Here is a 19,420-nt window from a genome sequence, read left to right as displayed (position 1 = left end):
AATTACATTCCTGAACTGAAACAGTTTTGGAAAGAGTAATGGTGAATGAAATTCCTCCTGAGTGTTGTACAGGTCTGATCTGCATCACAGAAAACGTTTGGTTGAGGTTTTTGCTACCAAAGGAGGGTCTACCAGTTATTAAATCAAAGGGTTCATATACTTTTTCCACCTTGCAAGATGCAAACAGAAGAAGCTAGAGGCCATTCTAAATTACACAGATCATCCACTTCACAACTTCTTTGTGGACCAGAGAAACAGCGGCACTGGACGGCTCATCTCTCTGCGCTGCAAGACTGAGAGATACAGAAAAACATTCATCCCTGCAGCCATTAGGCTTCAGAACTCTCTAGCCAATGGGAGATGAGCTGACAGACACCTGAATTACTTGTTTTATGTGATTTTTATCATTTTATCTGCCAGACACCTGAATTTGCCTTCTGGGATTAATAAAGTACATTGTATTCTATTCTATTCTCTATGATATCATCACCTTGATTTTTATCAGTTTTACAATTTTTTTTGTTGAAGTAGGCTTTTAATTAACATTTATTGGTTTGCACTTTATTTCTCGGTAGTGGTGGACAGTAAATTTACTTGAGTAATATTTTGGGGTTAGGGTAATGATAAGGATTAGGGTTAGGGTTAGTTTTAGAGTTATGGTTATGATTAGGGTTAGGGTTAGGGTGAGGGTTAGGGTTGGGGTTAGGGTTAGGGTTGGAGTTAGGGTTTGGGTTAGGGTTAGGGTTGGGGTTAGGGTTAGGGTTATGATTAGGGTTAGGGTTAGGGTTATGGTTAGGGGTAGGTTTAGAGTTGGGGTTAGGGTTTGGGTTTTGATTAGGGTAACCAGAACCAGAACCAACTTAAGCAAACAGAACCAGAACCAAACTCAAGAAAACAGAACCAGAACCAGAACCAAACTTAAGCAAACAGAACCAGAACCAAACTCAAGAAAACAGAACCAGAACCAACTCAAACAAACAGAGCCAGAACCAAACTCAAGCAAACAGAAGCAGAACCAAACTCAAGAAAACAGGGTTAGGGTTATGGTTAGGGGTAGGTTTAGAGTTGGGGTTACGGTTTGGGTTAGGGTTATGATTAGGGTTAGGGTTAGGGTTGGGGTTGGGGTTAGGGTTGGGGTTTACTGTAGAGCATCGGCTTTCAGAGCCTCAGCTTTTGATCATGACACATCTCTTATATCTTCAGCCCTTGTTAGAGGTTTTTGAAATGAAGAATGATACGTATCGTTTCAAATGTTCTCCCTGTTTCCCACTCTGCCCAAACATACAAAAACTTACAGTCCAACCTGAGAAAGCGTGTTGAGCTACGTAACATTTGTTTCATTCCAGATGAACATTTCAAACTAAGTTGTTTGTGCTTGGAGTAACTTTTGTCTGTTTTTATTCAATGGTATAGTTTTTAGAGATTTCAATTAATGTTTTCTAAAGAAACATGATGTAACTGATTGTACTTCTATGTATTCTTGACTGCCATCATGCTTTGTGAAAATACAACGTTCTAAGTTTTTTAAGAAGTACTTTGAACACTTAAGTATTTTTAAAAGCAAGTACTTGAGTACTTTAACTTAAGTAATAATTTAACAGAGCAACTTTCACTTGTATTTGAGTAAAATTGGACAAGGAGTATCTATACTTTGAAGTAATGAAGCTGTGTACTCTGTCCACCACTGTTTCTTGGTATATTTTTCTGTACAATATGTTAACTTGCACAATACTATCCATTTTCCTACTTATACAAATGTATAGTTATTGTTTGAAAACACCGCCAAAACAATAATGCTTCTATATGTTCCTGATTTTGAACGCGTTGACATCATTCATAAAATCTGAAGAAAACCCAGATCATGACGTCATCTTTCAAACAGGAAAAAAAAACCATGTGACGTAGAGTCCAAGATGGCGGCTCCCCTCTCCACGATGAAATTTTGGAAGCCGGGTAAGTACGGAAATAAATATATATAGCACAGGCGCCTCATGTTGTTAATTTCGGGGTTTTAAATTGATGACTAAAAGCTTTTAATAGAGTTGAGTCGGCGTCGGTTTGTCTGCGGTTGCGTCCACTGCAGCTGCGTGATCCCCGCAGCCACTTCAGTTCAGCCCGGGTAACGTTGTCTCTGCGGAACCAAAGTATCAGCCAGACAAAACAGAACATGCTCCATATGAAGCAGAAAGTAGGAACAGATACGTGGATTAATGCTGCGAAAACGGAACCAGTGAAAGACTCGGGTTGCTTATATGTCCTTGGATTCATGTCGGCGCATTGCACTGAAACCCAGTCATCCTGTTATGTCTTCAACCTGCTAAGATTTAAATAAAATATATCATCCCTGCTTTCACCATCTGTTTTGCTCCAGGGTCTGAGGCGCCAGGGATCTCCGAGGAACGCGAGCTCAACTCAGAGACCACCGGCTCCCCCGTCATCTTTAACCCGCACACCGCCCTCTCTATCGAGAAACAACGACAAAAACTCCCCGTTTTCAAGGTATCACATTCTACCTATGTATTAATGAAGCAGTTTGTGAAATGTTTAATGTAACTGTGTATATTCATTTTGTGCTGCAGCACAGAAACAACATCCTTTACCTGGTGGAGAGCTATCAGACTGTCATCATTGTTGGAGAGACCGGCTGTGGGAAGACAACACAGATACCTCAGGTTGGAAGAAATTCAGGATTACTTTCAATAGCTACAAACAGGAGTTGTGTCGTGTATGCAGCATTTGTTGTTTGCACACTCTGAAAAGGACACACAAGCACAAAGCCTAACAACAATGCTGCAGTGGACTGCTACCCTACATGTGGCTTAACTACCATAGTAGTTTTGCATGACCTTGTCTTGATGCTAAGTGGCCTCTTTCTTTCTTAGCAGGGTTTTGGACCACATCAGCACAGGTTTAATTTATGCAGTGTGTGCTTTTCTGCAACATCAATGTCTTCATCCTTCCCTCTTTTTGATGTAACTCTTCTTTTTTTATCTGTCTCCTCTCAGTACCTGCTAGAGGCTGGCTGGGCAGCAGAGGGGAAGGTGATTGGAGTGACACAGCCCCGACGAGTGGCTGCTATCTCTGTAAGACTCATTCTGACATTCTGTTAACGCTCAGCTGCCCTGTCACTGTATGCCAATGTCGTTCAGTGCAAAAAAAAAAAAAAAAAGAGTTGACACTGGCAGAAGGACACATTGAAATTCTGTTACTTCCCCCTCTTTTTCTGCATATAGGTAGCTAACCGTGTAGCAGAGGAGCGGGGGGCCCTGCTGGGACATGAGGTGGGATATACAATCCGATTTGACGACTGCTCTGATCCCCAAGCCACACGGATCAAGGTATTTCTCTCCCCACCTGTGTTCCCATTGCCAGCTGTTTCGTGTTTACCTCCTTTTTTAATTGTGCCTGTGTGCTTCAGTTCCTTACAGATGGCATGCTGGTGCGGGAGATGATGTCTGATCCTCTTTTGAAAAAATACAGGTACATAATTGTAGTTTAAGCATTTTGTTAGCAGGTTTTCCACCCGAGTCAGACCAGTATTTCAGTTTGGTGATATTACTGGGCCCATATGGGCCTTATTAGATATTGACATCAGCATATTATGTTTCTTCAATATGAGCTCATACGTTTTTTTTTTACAGTACAGTACGGAGAACAGTACTTGAGTTGATTTAGGAACTTTAGTAATCATAAGATTTATACCGCTGGTAGACCAATGTTATCGGGCTGATATGGGCCTATCACAGATCTAACAGTATTGACACAAGTTTTCCAATATGAGCTGAGCTGAGGTAAACCTTTTTATGGAATATGTGACACAGAAAACAATACTTTTAGGGATTTACAGATGATGCAATGACATAGTTCACATGCTCTAAGTTGATATTTTACACTATTGTTAGTACTGTAAGCAACACAAGAAGCAGAGTATCACAGCTGAGCAGATAATGAAATGATGCATGATAATTTAAAAAAAAAAATTTTTCAAGTTATATTTTTTGGGCCTTTTTGCCTTTTATTTTATAGGACAGCTGAAGAGTGACAGGAAATGTGAGAGTGGGGGAAGACATGCAGGAAATGGTCGACCGGCCGGGAATCGAGCCGGCGACCTCTGCGACGAGGACTGTAGCCTCTGTATGTGGGGCGCTTAGACCGCTAGGCCACCAGCGCCCCATGTATGATCATTTTGAATACTCTTTAATATTATAGTTTGTTTCAGAAAGCATCCTTGTGAGAATCTTCACACGGTCAATGTGGCTGAGAAACGGTTTTGAAATTCCAGTTTACAAATTCATTACAGAAGCAAAACAAGGACCACTGACAACATTTTGTTTTGAGGTTAGGCAACTTTTAGACTTTTAAATCAGAATTCTGAAATGAAAATTTGATTTTAAAAAAGGAAAAAAACAACTTTTTCTGGCCTAACCTCCAATTTTTTTTTCAGTGGCCCTAATTCTCTTCCAGACATATCTGTCAGAATATTGTTTTTCCAGCAGATATGGTGGCTTGTCAAATGTTGCTGATGTAATTTGTCTGTTCTTTTCAAGAGGCCATGTAAGCCCTGGCAGTGTGACAGCTGAACCATCATGCTGTAGAGCAGAATTTCTGTTTCAGGGGTTGGGGAGGGTGGGACTTGTTATTGGATGTGTGACCTTGTTCTTGAGTTTCAGTCTGGGTTGCATTCATTCTAATGTTTTTTGCTGTTGTTTTCAGTGTGTTGATGTTAGATGAGGCTCATGAGAGAACCCTATACACAGACATAGCCATTGGACTACTTAAGAAGGTAATTTCTGCAGATTCTGTTATTTAAACAAGTTAAACTTAACAACCATACTTTATTATCTGTGAAAGTTATCTCAGAGAAACATGACTTTCTTCTTTCTTTTCTTCTTTCTATTTCTTTCTCCTCCGCTCCCTCTGTTTCTGTGTCTTCGTGTCTCCCATAGATCCAGAAAAAGCGGCGAGACTTGCGGCTGATCGTGGCCTCTGCCACTCTGGATGCCAAGGTGACTACATCATTAAGATGAGCAGATATGCTTGATTAGCGAGAATAAAGAAACAAAGACGGACAGTCAGAGGAGAAGTTGATGTCAGGTCAGATCCTGTTGTACTGACATCTGCGATACACTGATGAAAGGCGGACACAATCAGGCCATGACTGTGCTCAGCGTTAAACAAATCAGCTTATAATGCAATATCAGACATCTACTGTACATCCTGTTTGAAGAGCAGCTTTCATCTTAATATGCAAATGATTACCTCAAACTTCACTGGTTCCTCACATCCTTTTTAAAGTGAAAGATTGAGGGCAGCAATGGTATTTTGTTTTTTGTTTCTGCAAAACAATTCCCTGAAGCTATGTAACCTGTTTTGTGTGGTTACATTTCAATGCTGCTTTTTGCTGAGAGAGCTAGAAATGCCTTATTTATTTTGCCTTATCTAACTCTTTTATTATCTTGATCTGAAGAAATTCCATGACTTCTTCAACCTGAATGAGTCGGGTGATCCCAACAAGGACACGTGTGGTATTCTGACAGTAGAAGGACGCACCTTTCCAGTGGACGTCTTCTACACTGTCAGGTAGTCAAGATTTCTAATTCAGTCTGAGAACATCGTGCAGGATCATTGTGTAACTGTTTATTGTCTTTCATGTTTTTTCAGTCCTGTCCCAGACTATGTAAAGGCCACGGTGGAGACTGTAATGAAGATCCATGAGACGGAGGATGATGGAGATGTCCTGGCTTTTCTTACAGGACAGGTTAGTGACCACAACTTAAATACTTCTACACTTCTACAAACTATTTAGATTGTGTATGATTATACAATCATATGCAACTTTCCACGTGTAAGCGTTGTCTGTCTTTTTTGCTCTTTGTTTCTGAAGCATGTCATCAGTTTTCCTTGTCCTTTTTCCTCAGGATGAGGTGGAAAAAGTGGTATCCCTTCTGCAGGACCAGGCCAGGACTCTGTCACGATATGGCATGAAGAAACACTTGAGAATTTTGCCCATGTACTCCGGTTTACTGTATGCTGAGCAGATGAAGGTCTTTGAGCGAGCGCCTACCTCTGTTCGCAAGGTAAATATGGTACCTTTGTTTCTTTGAGGGAGTGAGGAAATCGGATGCAATCTTATAGAATTAGAGATTCACATTCCCACTATTTCTTAGATATTTTATTATCCAAGAAATACCAAAGTGATTCCCATAACCAGATAGAGCTGCAGTGACACTCAACTTCTGCTTGAATACTAGTACCTACAAACTTCTTTAGACTGTAATCAAAACTCCAGGGATGGAGGTAAATTGTGCTGGAATCAAGGACATAAAAATACTAATCTGACAGGACATTATTGTCAGAATTTACAATGCATTTGTCAACACAGCTGGATTATAATGTAACATAAAACTGTCTTTTTCCCAGATTGTGGTGGCCACTAACATCGCTGAGACTTCCATCACTATCAATGGAGTTGTATTTGTCATCGACTGCGCGTTTGTGAAGCTGCGAGTCTATAACCCCAGCACTGCCATCGAATCTCTGGTGGTAACTCCCATCTCCAAGGCTTCAGCCAGCCAAAGAGCAGGCAGAGCCGGGCGAAACCGACCAGGGAAGTGCTTTAGACTGTACACAGGTATGTGAGAGTTTGCAAAGATAGAAGAAGAATGAAGAGTAGTGCATCGTTAACATTTATGACAAACTGTGGCAGTCTTATCCGCCTCCCTCCGCCCTCTCTGCCTGTATTTCTTTCACTCTTTGTCATCCCCTCCCTGTGTTTCTTATTGCCTCTGTTCTGTTCATCAGAGGAGGACTTTGAGAAACTGCCTGCCTCCACTGTGCCAGAGATGCAGCGCACCAATTTAGCCCCTGTCATCCTGCAGCTCAAAGCGTTAGGCATCGACAACGTGCTGCGGTTCAGCTTCCTTTCTGTGAGTCGCTCACTTTGCATCTATGGGGGTTGCTGTGATGTGTTCAAGCACTGTGAAAGGAAATGTACTTTACATTTTAATTAGCCAGAATGGCTTATGGCCTCTGGGGTGAAATGCATAGGAACCATAAAATTAATGCACTCATTGTCTATTTGCATTTTTAAAGATGTAATGACAAGAATCCCCAAAGTACACCAGATTCTGACCTTTTTTCTGTCTTTCAGAGTGATTATTGTAGTTATTGGATTAAACATGCATCTTTTTTTAATTATGCAGCCTCCTCCAGCTCAGACCATGGTGCAGGCTCTGGAGCTGCTCTACGCTCTAGGAGGTAAGAAACAAGTCTGTCAGCAGGGGAGGGAAAAATGAAAGGAAAAACTGTCCTTCAAGTGCAAGACTGCTGTTCAAAATTCTGTGCTAAGATGTCCTTGCACATGATGCAGAATCTTAACCAGGAGTGTGTCTGCTGGCAGGTCTGGACCATTACGGACGTTTGACTGATCCCATGGGTGTGCGGATGGCAGAGTTTCCTCTCAGCCCCATGTTTGCCAAGATGCTCCTAGAGTCAGGAAACTTTGGCTGCTCCAAAGAGATTGTAACTATTGCAGCAATGATGCAGATCCAGAACATATTTGTTGTTCCGCCCAATCAGAAGAAAGCTGCTGTAAGTGAAAACAAGCTTTCAATAGAGGCATGTTGTGTATTTTGCAGAAGCGCTTTGTCGGCATAATAATTATCCAATTTTTGCTATCTCACCCTGCAGGCCCGAGAGCACAGGAAATTTGCAGTTGCTGAGGGAGACCACCTCACAATGCTGAATGTGTATGAAGCATTCATTAAGGTATTGTGTGTGTGTGTGTGTGTGTGTGTGTGTGTGTGTGTGTGTGTGTGTGTGTGTGTGTGTGTGTGTGTGTGTGTGTGTGTGTGTGTGTGTGTGTGTGTGTGTGTGTGTGTGTGTGTGTGTGTGTGTGTGTGTGTGTGTGTGTGAATATATCCACAATCTGTGATAGCAAGCACAACACTTAAGGCTGAGAAAAAGATGGGGGGGAAATTTAACTGATTAAAAAATATTAAACATTTCTCCTCTTTCCTGCAGCACCAGAAGAGCTCCCAGTGGTGTCAGGAACACTTCCTAAACTATAAGGGCCTGCTGCGGGCCGTGACTGTACGAGAGCAGCTGCGGCGGCTCATGAACAAGTTTAAGGTGGCACGGACTTCCAGTGAAGGTGTGTGGTTGCCATGTTCATTCATTTCTACCCTATAACTGTTTGCCTCTTTAAAGAAACTTGAACATTGTTCAAAAATATATAGTAAGAAGAGTGGTTCAGGATTACTTTCTTTTGCACAGGTGACCCTGATGTGATCTTAAAGTGCATTGTAGTTGGGTTCTTTTCTAATGCAGCCCGTATTCATCATTCTGGTTCATACCGGTGAGATCCTCTCCCAGACTTTATATTCAAATAGATGTTTGTCACATTGCTGCAAAAAAAATAACACTCACTAACGTTCATTTGCTCTGTCAGGACTTTACGAGACGACCGTGAGCTTCACATTCATCCAAACTCTGTGCTGTTTGGCGAGAAACCTCCAAAGTGGTTAGTGCATTTTCTAATTGCAGAGAAGTGAGGAACATTCAGAGCAGCGTTTTTTTTTCCGCTTAACTTTATATATCCTTCCTTGTCTCTTCTCCAGGGTTGTTTTTAACGAAGTGGTGCAGACAGCAAAATACTACATGCGTGATGTGACTGCTGTTGAGTCATCCTGGTTGGTTGAGTTGGCCCCTCACTTTTACAAGCAGGCCAAGGTGGGTCAATGAAAGGAACCTCATACTTACCTTGTTGTTATTATTATTATTATTATTATTATTATTATTATTATTATTATTATTATTAATAATGTTATTTTAATTGTATAATAATTCCTAAAAAAGGCCAGTTCAGGTAACCGTGTCCTGTTTTTTTTTTTTACCTTCTTCAGCACGGTTCACTCGCCAGCAAGAGGTCCCGAGTCCTCTAAATCTCACCATCCTTACTCCACCTTAAGACGAGGAGATACATTGAGCTATGAAGAGAGGCTCCCTCTCAAGTTGCCACTGTGGCCCTTTCCATCTCATTGTATATAAAGATGTATTATATATTTATGCCCTGATCCACCTGCACAACCCCATCACACAGTGTAGCCATGCTAGAGTGGGATTAAGTGGATACATTTTTAGGGATGATGATAACACTTGGGACTTGCTTTATTTGAAAGCGTCTGTCTTACGTTAATGTAGTTCACATTTTGGCCTCTGAGTAATGAATTTGATATGAGACCAGGCCGTGCCTGTCTTTTGTTCCCACAAGTTTAGTCATGTAGTTCACTTCAATTATTCTTGTATATAGTCAGAGCAGGCTCAGGTCCAGGGATAGACCCGTCCATACCTGGTTCTTGGCTGTATTATTTTTTTAACTGCTGTATTTTTCCTGTTGCATGATCCATAATGGAAGATAAAGGACTGTGAGGATGTTTCCGTTTGAGAGACTTGTGGCTAAGTTTTATTTGGTTAATTTGTTTCTCACACAACGCGGGAACCTTTATGTTTAAACTCATTTTATTTCCAGTTAAGTTTTGATAATTTCAACTTTCTTTATTTTCATAAAGAATGTAATTTGGTTATATATGTTTTCAGAGATTTGCTGCAGAAGGAAACACATTATTTTTTATTTTTCAATCAACCCCAGATCCTACATCTAAGATACTGTGAAAAGACTTACTGAACTTTGTTTCTCACTCTGTGTTGCCACTTTACTACAGTCTAGCTCAGACATAGTGGCCTTGTCACCACTCTGTGCCAATTTTCTTTATCAGCCTATTTCACATTTCCTTTTCAGATGGAATGTGTAAATGCACCTGAGCATTTAAAATGAAAAGCTGTGAAATCAAAACTATGAAGTGCCATTTGTTCTTGTAATGAAAAAGTGCATTTAGACATGCATCCAAAGCCTCAAAGAAACAGTAGCATTTATTGGATTTCAGCCATCTCTTTGCCTTTCCTCCAGTGGATTGTCTCGGTTTAGGGCAAGGATTTTTTTGTACTTTTTTGTTCCCTGTTGCCATCAATTTCATCTTCGAGGTGTTCAGGAGAAAAGCCATTTGTTTGTGATTTCCGTTACAAATTTACAGCATATGTCCTACATTTCTACTTTTGTTCATTTTTGTAATTTATGGTTTGTTTTTCTTCAGAGGTATTTGGCCCTGAAAGCGTCAGTGAGCAGTATATCAAAGGTTTTGTCATTTTAATCTGCTTCCAAACCAGTTAGATCACTGTTACAAAATTCAACTTCCACCTGCATGGTTCTTTGTAGATCTTGTTCTTAAGGTTACTACTGTAGATTCAGTGAAACTGTAATGAAACCACAGAACAACACCGTAGAGTAGACAATTTAACCAACACAGATGAGACGGGTATACAAATGAGGTACCTTTGCATGCTGAACAGTACTCTGATGTTAACACTTAAGATCACCTTGTAGACTAATTGCAAATTAAACATTTGCAAACCAGCTTGTTTATCCTCATTTGTGCTGATACTCCTGAGTATATATGCAGCCAAAGCAGTAACCTGTAGACCTGTGTATTTGCTCACCTCTGAGATAAAAACTGTCACATGCCATTTCTTCCTCACATCCTCAAATAAAGCCTTATTGTCATGCACAAAATGAATTTTTTTTTTGTACTTTACTCTAACTGTATTTTCATGCAATGTGAAAATATGCCAGGAGGTGTCACTGTTGTATCACAAACAGTTGCTATCTGGAAAGTGATAAGCCTGAGGGTATATAACAGTATGTATGTGCTGCTCTGTTGATAAGTATACACTTAAAAATATCAGTTTTTAATGCTGATTTATAAGGTAAAAAATCACACCTCAGAGACATTAATCCATATAGAGATGAGATATGTTAAACACACGAAAAGCAAGGGTATGAGAAACATTGTTAGCTACAGAAAACACTCAACCTTTTTCTGCAAAAATGTGTGACTATGTTGAACACAGATTTTATCATCAGACACACTGTTGATAAGCAGGTAAAGGGTTCAAGAAGACATTTAAATTATGTCAGAAAATCTGGAGCCATCTGGTATTCAGGCAAACACTGTTAGGAATTACTTTATAGCGAGTCATTAACAGGTGCAAATGTACACATGCACTAGTTCAGTTCCCAAACTTTTTAGCCCGCAACCCCCCAGATATAGGTGCCAAAGACCTGCGACCCCAACTGTCACTCAAAGTGATTTAATGTGGCTTCATTTAGCTGGTCTGCAGAAATTTAGCCTGTGAGCATGTGTCTGTGTTTCCTGTGCCGTTATGAATTTACCTACTGCTACTGATGCTTTTGATAATTAACTGTTCACTAACCCTAAACTTAGGAGTCATCTCGAAAAAGAAAGGCGGAAAACTCATTACATTTTCTACTTTCAAGGTTTAATTTCAAGTTTAGCTACTATTTTTGTCGATATTTTTAACTATAAATAAGTAAAATGAATTATTTTTAGATAACTTTTGTCATCAACTTTTTTATTGCACTTTTTTTTAGTATTTCTTTGTTTGCCACAAGTTAACAAATTATATATAAGTAATACAAAACCAACCAAGAGAAGAAAAATAAATAAATACAACAAATACAAAATAATAATAATAACAAAGAAATGATAATAATGAACAATACAAACAAAAGGAAGATAAACTCAAGAAAACAAGGTAAATCAACAAAAATTAATACTACTAATAATAATGAATATTTTTTAGAAAACTTGAAAAAAAACATTTTGGAAGCAATCATAGATTGTATAAAATATGGACGTAGTATCCGTGACGTCATCCATCTGTTTCTGAAGCGCTGTTTTGAGGCCAATCGTCGGCGGCAGCCATATTGCTGCTGTGGAGTGATTGTGACGAAAAGAGGCACTGTTTTGAGCCTCCTAGCCAACAGCTGCAGTGTTCCCGCCTGCCAATGAAGTCAGCTTTGCCTCTCATTGGAAGACTCATAATCTAAATATCTTTGAAATTGCCGTGTTAGAAAAAAATTCACCGCCCCTACAGTGTGTGCCGATCAAGAAATGAGCTATCTATATATATAACATTCTACTTTTTTTTTTTTAATGTGATCATTTTAGTTTGCAAGATTATGTTATTAAATGTGGTTCACTGGAGGTCAGGAGAAGTTCACTCTGCTGCAGTTCTGGTTTTAACCACCAAGTCAATCACACACAAATGCTACAACACATATCGAAAGGGAGCTTTGCCCAGGCTACACGACAACCCAGTCCTTTGAAAGTCTTTGGGGTTTGTTCACTAACAGCCAGGTTTACAACAAGGTTTTGTCTCGGAGTTTACCTTGTAATGTTGGCAAGAGTCTGCACTCCACACAGCTGCAGTGCTGCTAAGTTTGATACATAGCTTTAGCTTCTTTTGTTACCACAACTTGAAGTTACTGCTTATTCATAGTTTTCAGTCACTTCACCTGGAGAGAGAAATAGAAGTGAACTGACAGCCTCCATGCACTCTTTAAGCAGGTGCAGCACGGGCTTGTTTATCTCTCGGGAATGAGGCACCTGACAACCACAGAAAACCGGAGGCCTGAAGGGAAACTTTACATTGATGGCACTCCCTTTAACAGCAGCTGCTGCACTGTTTCAGACCATTAAAACAGCCAAATCGTCACCAGATTTGCACGTATGTTTACATGCATATAAACAAGGACCCGTCCCTTCACACCGCCACCATAAACTACGGACAGCTATACCTATGTTCGATCCAGCTGTGGCAATAACGTTGCACTCTGAGAGGTGCAAGACATTATTCCTCATCAGAGCAAAGGTAGGTGATATTCATGCAGAGGGGTAACAGTGTCAAGGCTTGACACTAAATATTAACTCTCTCCTCAACATACCAGAATAATCAGAATAATAGTGACCAGATGTGAAAACAGCAACTTTATTACAAAGCCACCATTAGTTTGCTATTGGTGTCAACAAGTTTTGGCTGGATTCGTTGCACCATACCACCAGGATTCTATCTAGCTCATCTAATTGGACAACAACTGTCAGGCATTTTTTTTGTAAAAGTTTTGAAATATTTGGTTGGCAGCAGTACGGTGGCCCTGAAGTGCAGTGGCGTGTCCAGAGGGTTGGCCAAGGGTGGCACTGGCACCCCTTGAAATCCAATTGGCCACCCCAGGGGCCACCCCAAAATTCTAAACTATGATTGGCTGTTTGCCTTGTCAGAAGTGGGTTTCTGTTAAAATCTATAATTTGGGAGGAGTTAAAAGGCTAACAGTAGGTTTCTTTATTAGTGCCCTCAAATGTGACTTTGAAAAAAACATATTTTGTAAGTCCTAACAGAATTAAGCTTAGAAGATGTATGCCACCGTGTCATGTTTTTTTTTTTTTTTAAGTCAAAATGAATAAAACAACTGTTTAATACTTTCATGAGTGTAGGTTGTGAAGACAGAAAGGGTAAATGTTATTTATTTGTGAATGCACTGGCCAACCCTGCCTATGTGAGAGCCTCAGTTGGGTCAGAAAACACTACAACATTAGCCAAACCGGAGGTAGTGGGTACCCTCAGTCCAATCAGCGACAAGTCATGTCCCCCGAGGGTACCTACTTCTAATGCCGTTGTGTTTTCTGATATGCTGTTGTGTTTTCTGATTTGCCGTAGTTTTTTCTGATTTACCGTTGTGTTTTGCACTTCAGCAGAGTCCAGTAATTTCCCAATTGCGTAGCAGTGGGAAGCCTTTCTTGCCCGCCAGGGGGCGGTTCTATTAGTGTGTGACGTCATGTGAAAATTATTGTTTGGTAAATTATTTGCGTTTACCAGGCTAGGTCATGTTAAAGCTGATATTCACAAATTGCTGTTTTACTTGATAATTTCATGGAACGATACCTAATAGACAGTCACAGTCAAGATACCACATGTTATACTGAACATAAATTAAACGTAGGCGCATAAAAAGACAGATCAATACCACAATTAGTTTCTGCAGTAGACCAAACTTGCATAAGAGGCAATATAAGGTATTTAGAGATTAACTAGAATATTCAGTATGCAAAGTTTGGCTTGTAATGTCCTAACATACCTAAATATACAGCGCATAAAAATGTACAATTTAGTGTTTAAATTTATATAAATGGAAATCTACTTACTGTATGATCATGTAGTTCAATATGCTTCATATAAAAAGTAAATGAAAACAAATCTCCAGAGAAAATGTAACCAAAGTATAAAGACATTTTACTTTTTGACACTTCAAACAGCTGTAAAAAAGTGGGACAGCAAAGCAATAAGCTTTTCCAACAGCAAACTTAGGTATGAATACATTTTGTTGTGTTCATGTCATAACGGTCTTAACATTTAACATTTGGCACCTGGTCACATGTTTTGGGAAATAGAAAGGCAGGAGTAAGGTTACTGTTCTTTTGATTTCAAAGCTGCAAAAAAAATTACAAGAAGTGTAATAAATGTGAGGTGATTGCAAAAATGACCTGTGAGTTGATTCTCTACGTATTCCATGTGGGGTTAACACCAGAGCTTTCATCTCAACCCCTCCTCGCTCCCAAGTTCTAGAAGTCTTGAAAACACTGGGAGATAAAGAGGCAAGGGAACATGCTTTTAAATCAAACACATCATTTTATTCACATCTATTGACTGTATTTCCCATTGAGGAATGTTGAAGTTCTTCTGCAGCTCACCAGTAGAGGGCAGAAGAGGGACTCATATGTGAGTCTGGATATAAGTGGGCATTTCAGCGTGTGTCCCTACTCAGTAAAGCCACTTACATCAGTTGAATTCTACCCATTTTGTTTGGTTTAAGTGACTCAATTCCTTCTAACTTCACTGAGCTACACATGTATCTCAGGTACTCATTTTTGAGCCACTGTCATCCATTTGATGTAAAGGACTCTATTTGTAACCATCTTTTCTGTCTGAAAGAAACCAAACTAATTGATAAATCAAAATTGAACAGATTTGAACACTTACTCTAAGGCCTGACTAAGGCACGTCTTTATAAGGGAAATAGTATGCTCCCTTGTTCATTGAAGCATTATTTCATTGCCATTAAAATGTTACATTTTTAAAATCGGAACTTTTTAACATTATACCTTTCAGAACCTTTGTTTTCCTGTTTTCGTGAAGTGAATCTGAGACTTTGTGACATGTTATGTAAAAATAAGTTGCTAATTCGTCGTTCATCAGTTTGGGATATTTCTAATGAGTCTTGTCCTGTCCTGTGTTCAAGGGATCTGCAGGAGTTCAATGAACAAGACGATGCTTCATGTGTCCTGGGGTCATCTGATAGGAAGGAGGCTCTTCCGCCTGCACCTGATGTCTGAGGACGAAAACAAGTTAAGACAAAGGTACATTTCTACATGTATTTTTCAGTTCCACTCAGTTGCCCATTAGTGTTGTGTAACCACATACATGCAGAGTGTCAGCCGGAGGTATCAGTGATTAATCGCGTGCATGTGACTCGGACCAAGCAGCAGTTTGAACAGCTTGTGTGTGCGAGGTTGAGTGTTCCTAACCATATTTCAGTGCTGTCAAAAAATCATTGACAAGTTTCATCCAATTCAAAGAATGTTTAACTGTTTTAAAGGCTCTGATGGGAAATCAAGTCATGTGTGACTTGTAATTACCCCCTGTTTAAAGTTTGTACATGTTTTGAGAGAAAACAGTGTGGTTAATATTTCCCTCTTGAATGAACAACCAGTAATGAGTGATTTTACGCAGATTTAGGGTGGTCTTGTTGGTGTGTCTTCATTTGCTTTTCTCTAAAGAAATACAATGTGTCATAAAATACAAATCCATATGATCTACTGCAGGGGTTCCCAAAGTGTGGGTCGGGACCCCTTGGGGTGTTGCAAAATGCAAATGGGGCTTCGTGAGAAGTCTTCCAGAATGTTTGTTTTTTTAAGTTATCTAAAAATAGTGCATTTTACCCATTATAGTAAAAATATCAACAACAATAGTAGCCAAACTTGAAATAAAACCATGAAAATATAAAATGTAATGAGTATGCATATTGATACTAATGCTTTTTATGTTTTATGAGTTGTAACACAAAATCTGTGTTTTCTGTAGTCTCTTCTCTTGTTTCAGCACTTTGCAATGAGAAAGAAGCACCTGTGTTAACCTGTGTTTGTCTGATTGATTCAAGAGCTTTGAAAGAAGAAATTTGGACTGGGGGCCAACATACTTAAAGCATCACTTATCTCGTACCGCAGGGGAGCTGTCAAGTCGAGTTGGATCGGGTGACAATGGTTATCATATTTAATAACACAGTGATCTCTGCATTTAATTGGTTAGTGTCTCCCCTTAAGAGAAAAAAAAAATAAGTAAAGTGACACTGGATCTGCAGGGGAGAGATTGCATTATTTTTGCATTAACAAGCACAATCATGGGTAGTACATTTATCATAATAAATTGTCATTTAAAACCTTATTTCCTCACATAAACACACAAAGTTATGTTCTTGACTTGCTGTGTGCGTTATTCCTCATTGCTTTGTAGCAGTGCGTTAGTATGAATGAGAGACCCCTTTTTTCTAGTAGCTGTATGCTATGCATGAAAAAAATCTAAGAGATTTCAAGCATGGGAGGAATTTTTACATTTGGGAGGGAGGATGCAATCAGTAGCATGGGACTTGCAGAGGCCTCCTTGGGTGACAAATTGAAAGTGTCTCGGTCTAGTTTATAGCCCTGATCAGGTCAAACGAAAAATATTGGAGGTCTGGGTGAGGAGACAGGCCCGCCTGGTGCAGATAAATGGACTGATCATTTCTTATTGAGAAACAATTCCTAAAAGGTAGTTTACTGTGTGACTGGGGAAGCGGCGAGCGGAGAGCAGAACACGCTCCCACTGCTCCCTCCCTGACCCTTCCTCCACTGCCGGAATTAAATGGATAGAGAGAACGCGTGTTTCTGATGGCACTCCTCCGCCAGAGAGACACTCCATTTGTTATGAAGTAGGGGTTCTGATGAAGTGTAGGGAGCTCCTCTTTCTTTTTTCCCCCCTTTTTTCATCCTTCCTTTCTCAGGCACTACAAGGCCGGCCTTCAGTCTGCTTCACATGAAATGGATGGAAGGAGCCGATTGAATTTTACACTCCCCTGGTCATGATTAATGTGTTTGGTGTGCGGCGTCTTGGCAGTGAAACTACCACTAGCTGGTGCTCAAGCTCTCCCATGGCTGTAGCTTGATAACTTTGCAGAGGGGGGGTTAGCTCAAGGAAGCGGTCCTTCTTTAACCCACAACCCCTTCAACTCTTCTCCCCTTGTGTTAATAGAAAATCTCTGCTCTTGCCCACTCACTCGTTATTACTTCACGCTCAGTTTCTCAGTGTGTTCTGTACCCAGTGTTTCTTGGCAGGCTGTGCTGTAAATGTCAATTTATCACTTAACCCATTGTTAAAGGGTGAGAGGCCTAATGAAAGATGCCAGGTCATGTTATCGTATTCGTTAACAGATGCTCATGTGGTCGGATTACTTATCCGGACTTCGTATGTGAAAAATTTACAATTTCTTTATTGTTTTTATTTGAAGTGGTGTGTAAAATTCTAGTACTTAACCAGACAGGTTAAAAAAAGCTTTGATTTCAAATAAACACTATATTCAAAAATAAAAACATTTAGTTTTATTCATAACCTGGACTTGTACAGCCACAGCTAATCCAGATATTTTGCACCTGGTGATAAAGGTCCCATTTAAAGGCTGTAAGCAACACACTGGATTTACAGTAGTGCCTTTGATGAGAGATCAATAAAGGGGTAACTGAGTGGGAGTGAGTGAGTGAGTGAGCCAGACTAAGCAGGAATAGGAGCAGGTTTAATTTTGCATAAATAATGTACCGCCTGAGAAGAGAGGGAATAGGAGGCAGAAACCAGTGCAATTCCTTCTTCTTCTGTAATGTGTTTCTTCCAATATTCACGCAACTCATGGCATTTATTCACAAATATCCACTACACCCCCCCCCCCCCCCCCCCCCCTTTGTTTCAGCATAACCTTGTTTCATCATCATTGCTGTTCATCTGTTTCCAAATTAATTTTGCCATCCGCTGTACACATATCCAATGTGTTTATACAGTTAAGTCCTGATAGAAGCCCATTAAGTGGATTGTATGTTGCCCTGCTGGTACTCCCAGTGCATCCTCCTCCGCAGTCCAAACCCTGCTTTGATCATCAGGACTTCAGCATATGATGGATGGAGCTGTCTCCTTCCAGGTTGTCACAGCATCTGTTGCACAGTGCTTCACTGTATTGGGCTCCGTTAATGCTTGCTTGCACACAGATAGGCCTCCAACTCTGTTTGTGTGCGGCCCGTTTGATGGGTAATGATGGAAAATGAGAAACACAAACCTACCTTTCAGAACAAACTTCCTGAGGTTAGAAATTATTACTACTGATAACAAGGTGAAGAAATACGGCTTTAGTTTTTTTAGGATGATAATTCACTATCATTAAAAGAGGGGGATCCAGTCCCTCTGTCGCCTGACCTAAGCTGACTCCTAACAGAATGGTTGACTGTGGTTGAAATGGTTTAAAGGCACCTGGCAGGTCCATCCTCTACTTAAGTTGATGGGAGTGAAGGTATGGAGGGAGGAGAGAGGAGATAACTGGAGATAAAAACAATGGGAGAGTGACGAAGGGAGGGATGGCGGAATGAGGGGGAAATCAATAGGAAATCAGTGTTTGGGGAGGGCCTGTCGTTTATCAGGTGACACGGTTAAACAGCGTTAAGGCACTAAAAGTGAGAAAAATATGGGCCATCCCCATGCTGGTATTGATCACAGTGGAATGGGGCGGCAGAAGGCCGAAGCCACTAATAAAATAAGACGTATCTGAGTGGGAATCAGCCAGGGATCGATGGGCACGGTGATCAAGGCCAAAAACATCTTCACTGGGATTTAAGCTCTGCTCTGCCGTCCTGTGCCCCCTCACACACCTCTGTATGAACATGGGTTTGTGTGATTGAAGTGGTAAGGTCACTTAGAGGCTTGACGGGCTAGACTTAACCAGTCCTATTTAGAAAGTCTGTTGGATGAGAGAACTTGAACAAACACTTTAAGTGGACGTACCTTAACTGTGCGTATTTGACCGCAGAAATTACATGCAGCCCATTTCACGGCTGCACAAATTAGTCACTTAAACAGAACATGTGGGATAATATGGGAACATACTGTATTTGTAATGGTTTAAAAAATACAGAGATTACAGAAATAGTCTGAACAGATACTCTCAGTGATGCCGTGTCCCTCCATTCAATGCTGTTACAACAATATTGTTGCTACAGGCTGTAATAGCTGCCAATTTGCCACCCTCGTTAGTAATGAGTTTACAATGTCAGTTTTGGATTTGGCACAACCTAACATTAGCAACTTAACTGTGATCAAACATACATAAAAATACTCTATAAAAACAAGGTTTCATCAATTTACATGTGTCCTTAGCCCA

General features: G+C 40.2%; 1 protein-coding gene and 1 long non-coding RNA gene across 2 annotated transcripts in view; both read left to right on the top strand.

Moving 5' to 3' along the window:
• Positions 1 to 1,882: 1,882 nt before the first annotated feature.
• zgc:158828 (probable ATP-dependent RNA helicase DHX35) lies at positions 1,883 to 10,627 on the top strand. Its single transcript, XM_034695898.1, has 21 exons — positions 1,883 to 1,953; positions 2,372 to 2,499; positions 2,580 to 2,672; positions 3,006 to 3,083; positions 3,234 to 3,338; positions 3,419 to 3,480; positions 4,714 to 4,783; positions 4,947 to 5,006; positions 5,468 to 5,580; positions 5,662 to 5,758; positions 5,919 to 6,077; positions 6,421 to 6,631; positions 6,802 to 6,926; positions 7,203 to 7,257; positions 7,400 to 7,590; positions 7,690 to 7,767; positions 8,023 to 8,152; positions 8,275 to 8,356; positions 8,450 to 8,521; positions 8,619 to 8,730; positions 8,904 to 10,627. The coding sequence occupies exons 1-21, from the start codon at positions 1,914 to 1,916 to the stop codon at positions 8,940 to 8,942; spliced, it is 2,100 nt and encodes a 699-aa protein (XP_034551789.1). The 5' UTR covers positions 1,883 to 1,913; the 3' UTR covers positions 8,943 to 10,627.
• Positions 10,628 to 14,641: 4,014 nt separating this feature from the next.
• Positions 14,642 to 19,420, top strand: part of LOC117821849 — a 30,640-nt gene continuing 25,861 nt past the window's right edge. The window contains exons 1-2 of the long non-coding RNA XR_004633070.1: positions 14,642 to 14,830; positions 15,212 to 15,329. This is a non-coding gene — a long non-coding RNA (uncharacterized LOC117821849). The remainder of the gene's footprint in view (positions 14,831 to 15,211; positions 15,330 to 19,420) is intronic.

This window comes from Notolabrus celidotus, chromosome 11 (genome assembly GCF_009762535.1).
Source record: "Notolabrus celidotus isolate fNotCel1 chromosome 11, fNotCel1.pri, whole genome shotgun sequence".
In the NCBI taxonomy this organism is placed as follows: Eukaryota; Metazoa; Chordata; class Actinopteri; order Labriformes; family Labridae; genus Notolabrus; species Notolabrus celidotus.
This window is presented reverse-complemented; position numbering and strand designations above follow the sequence as displayed.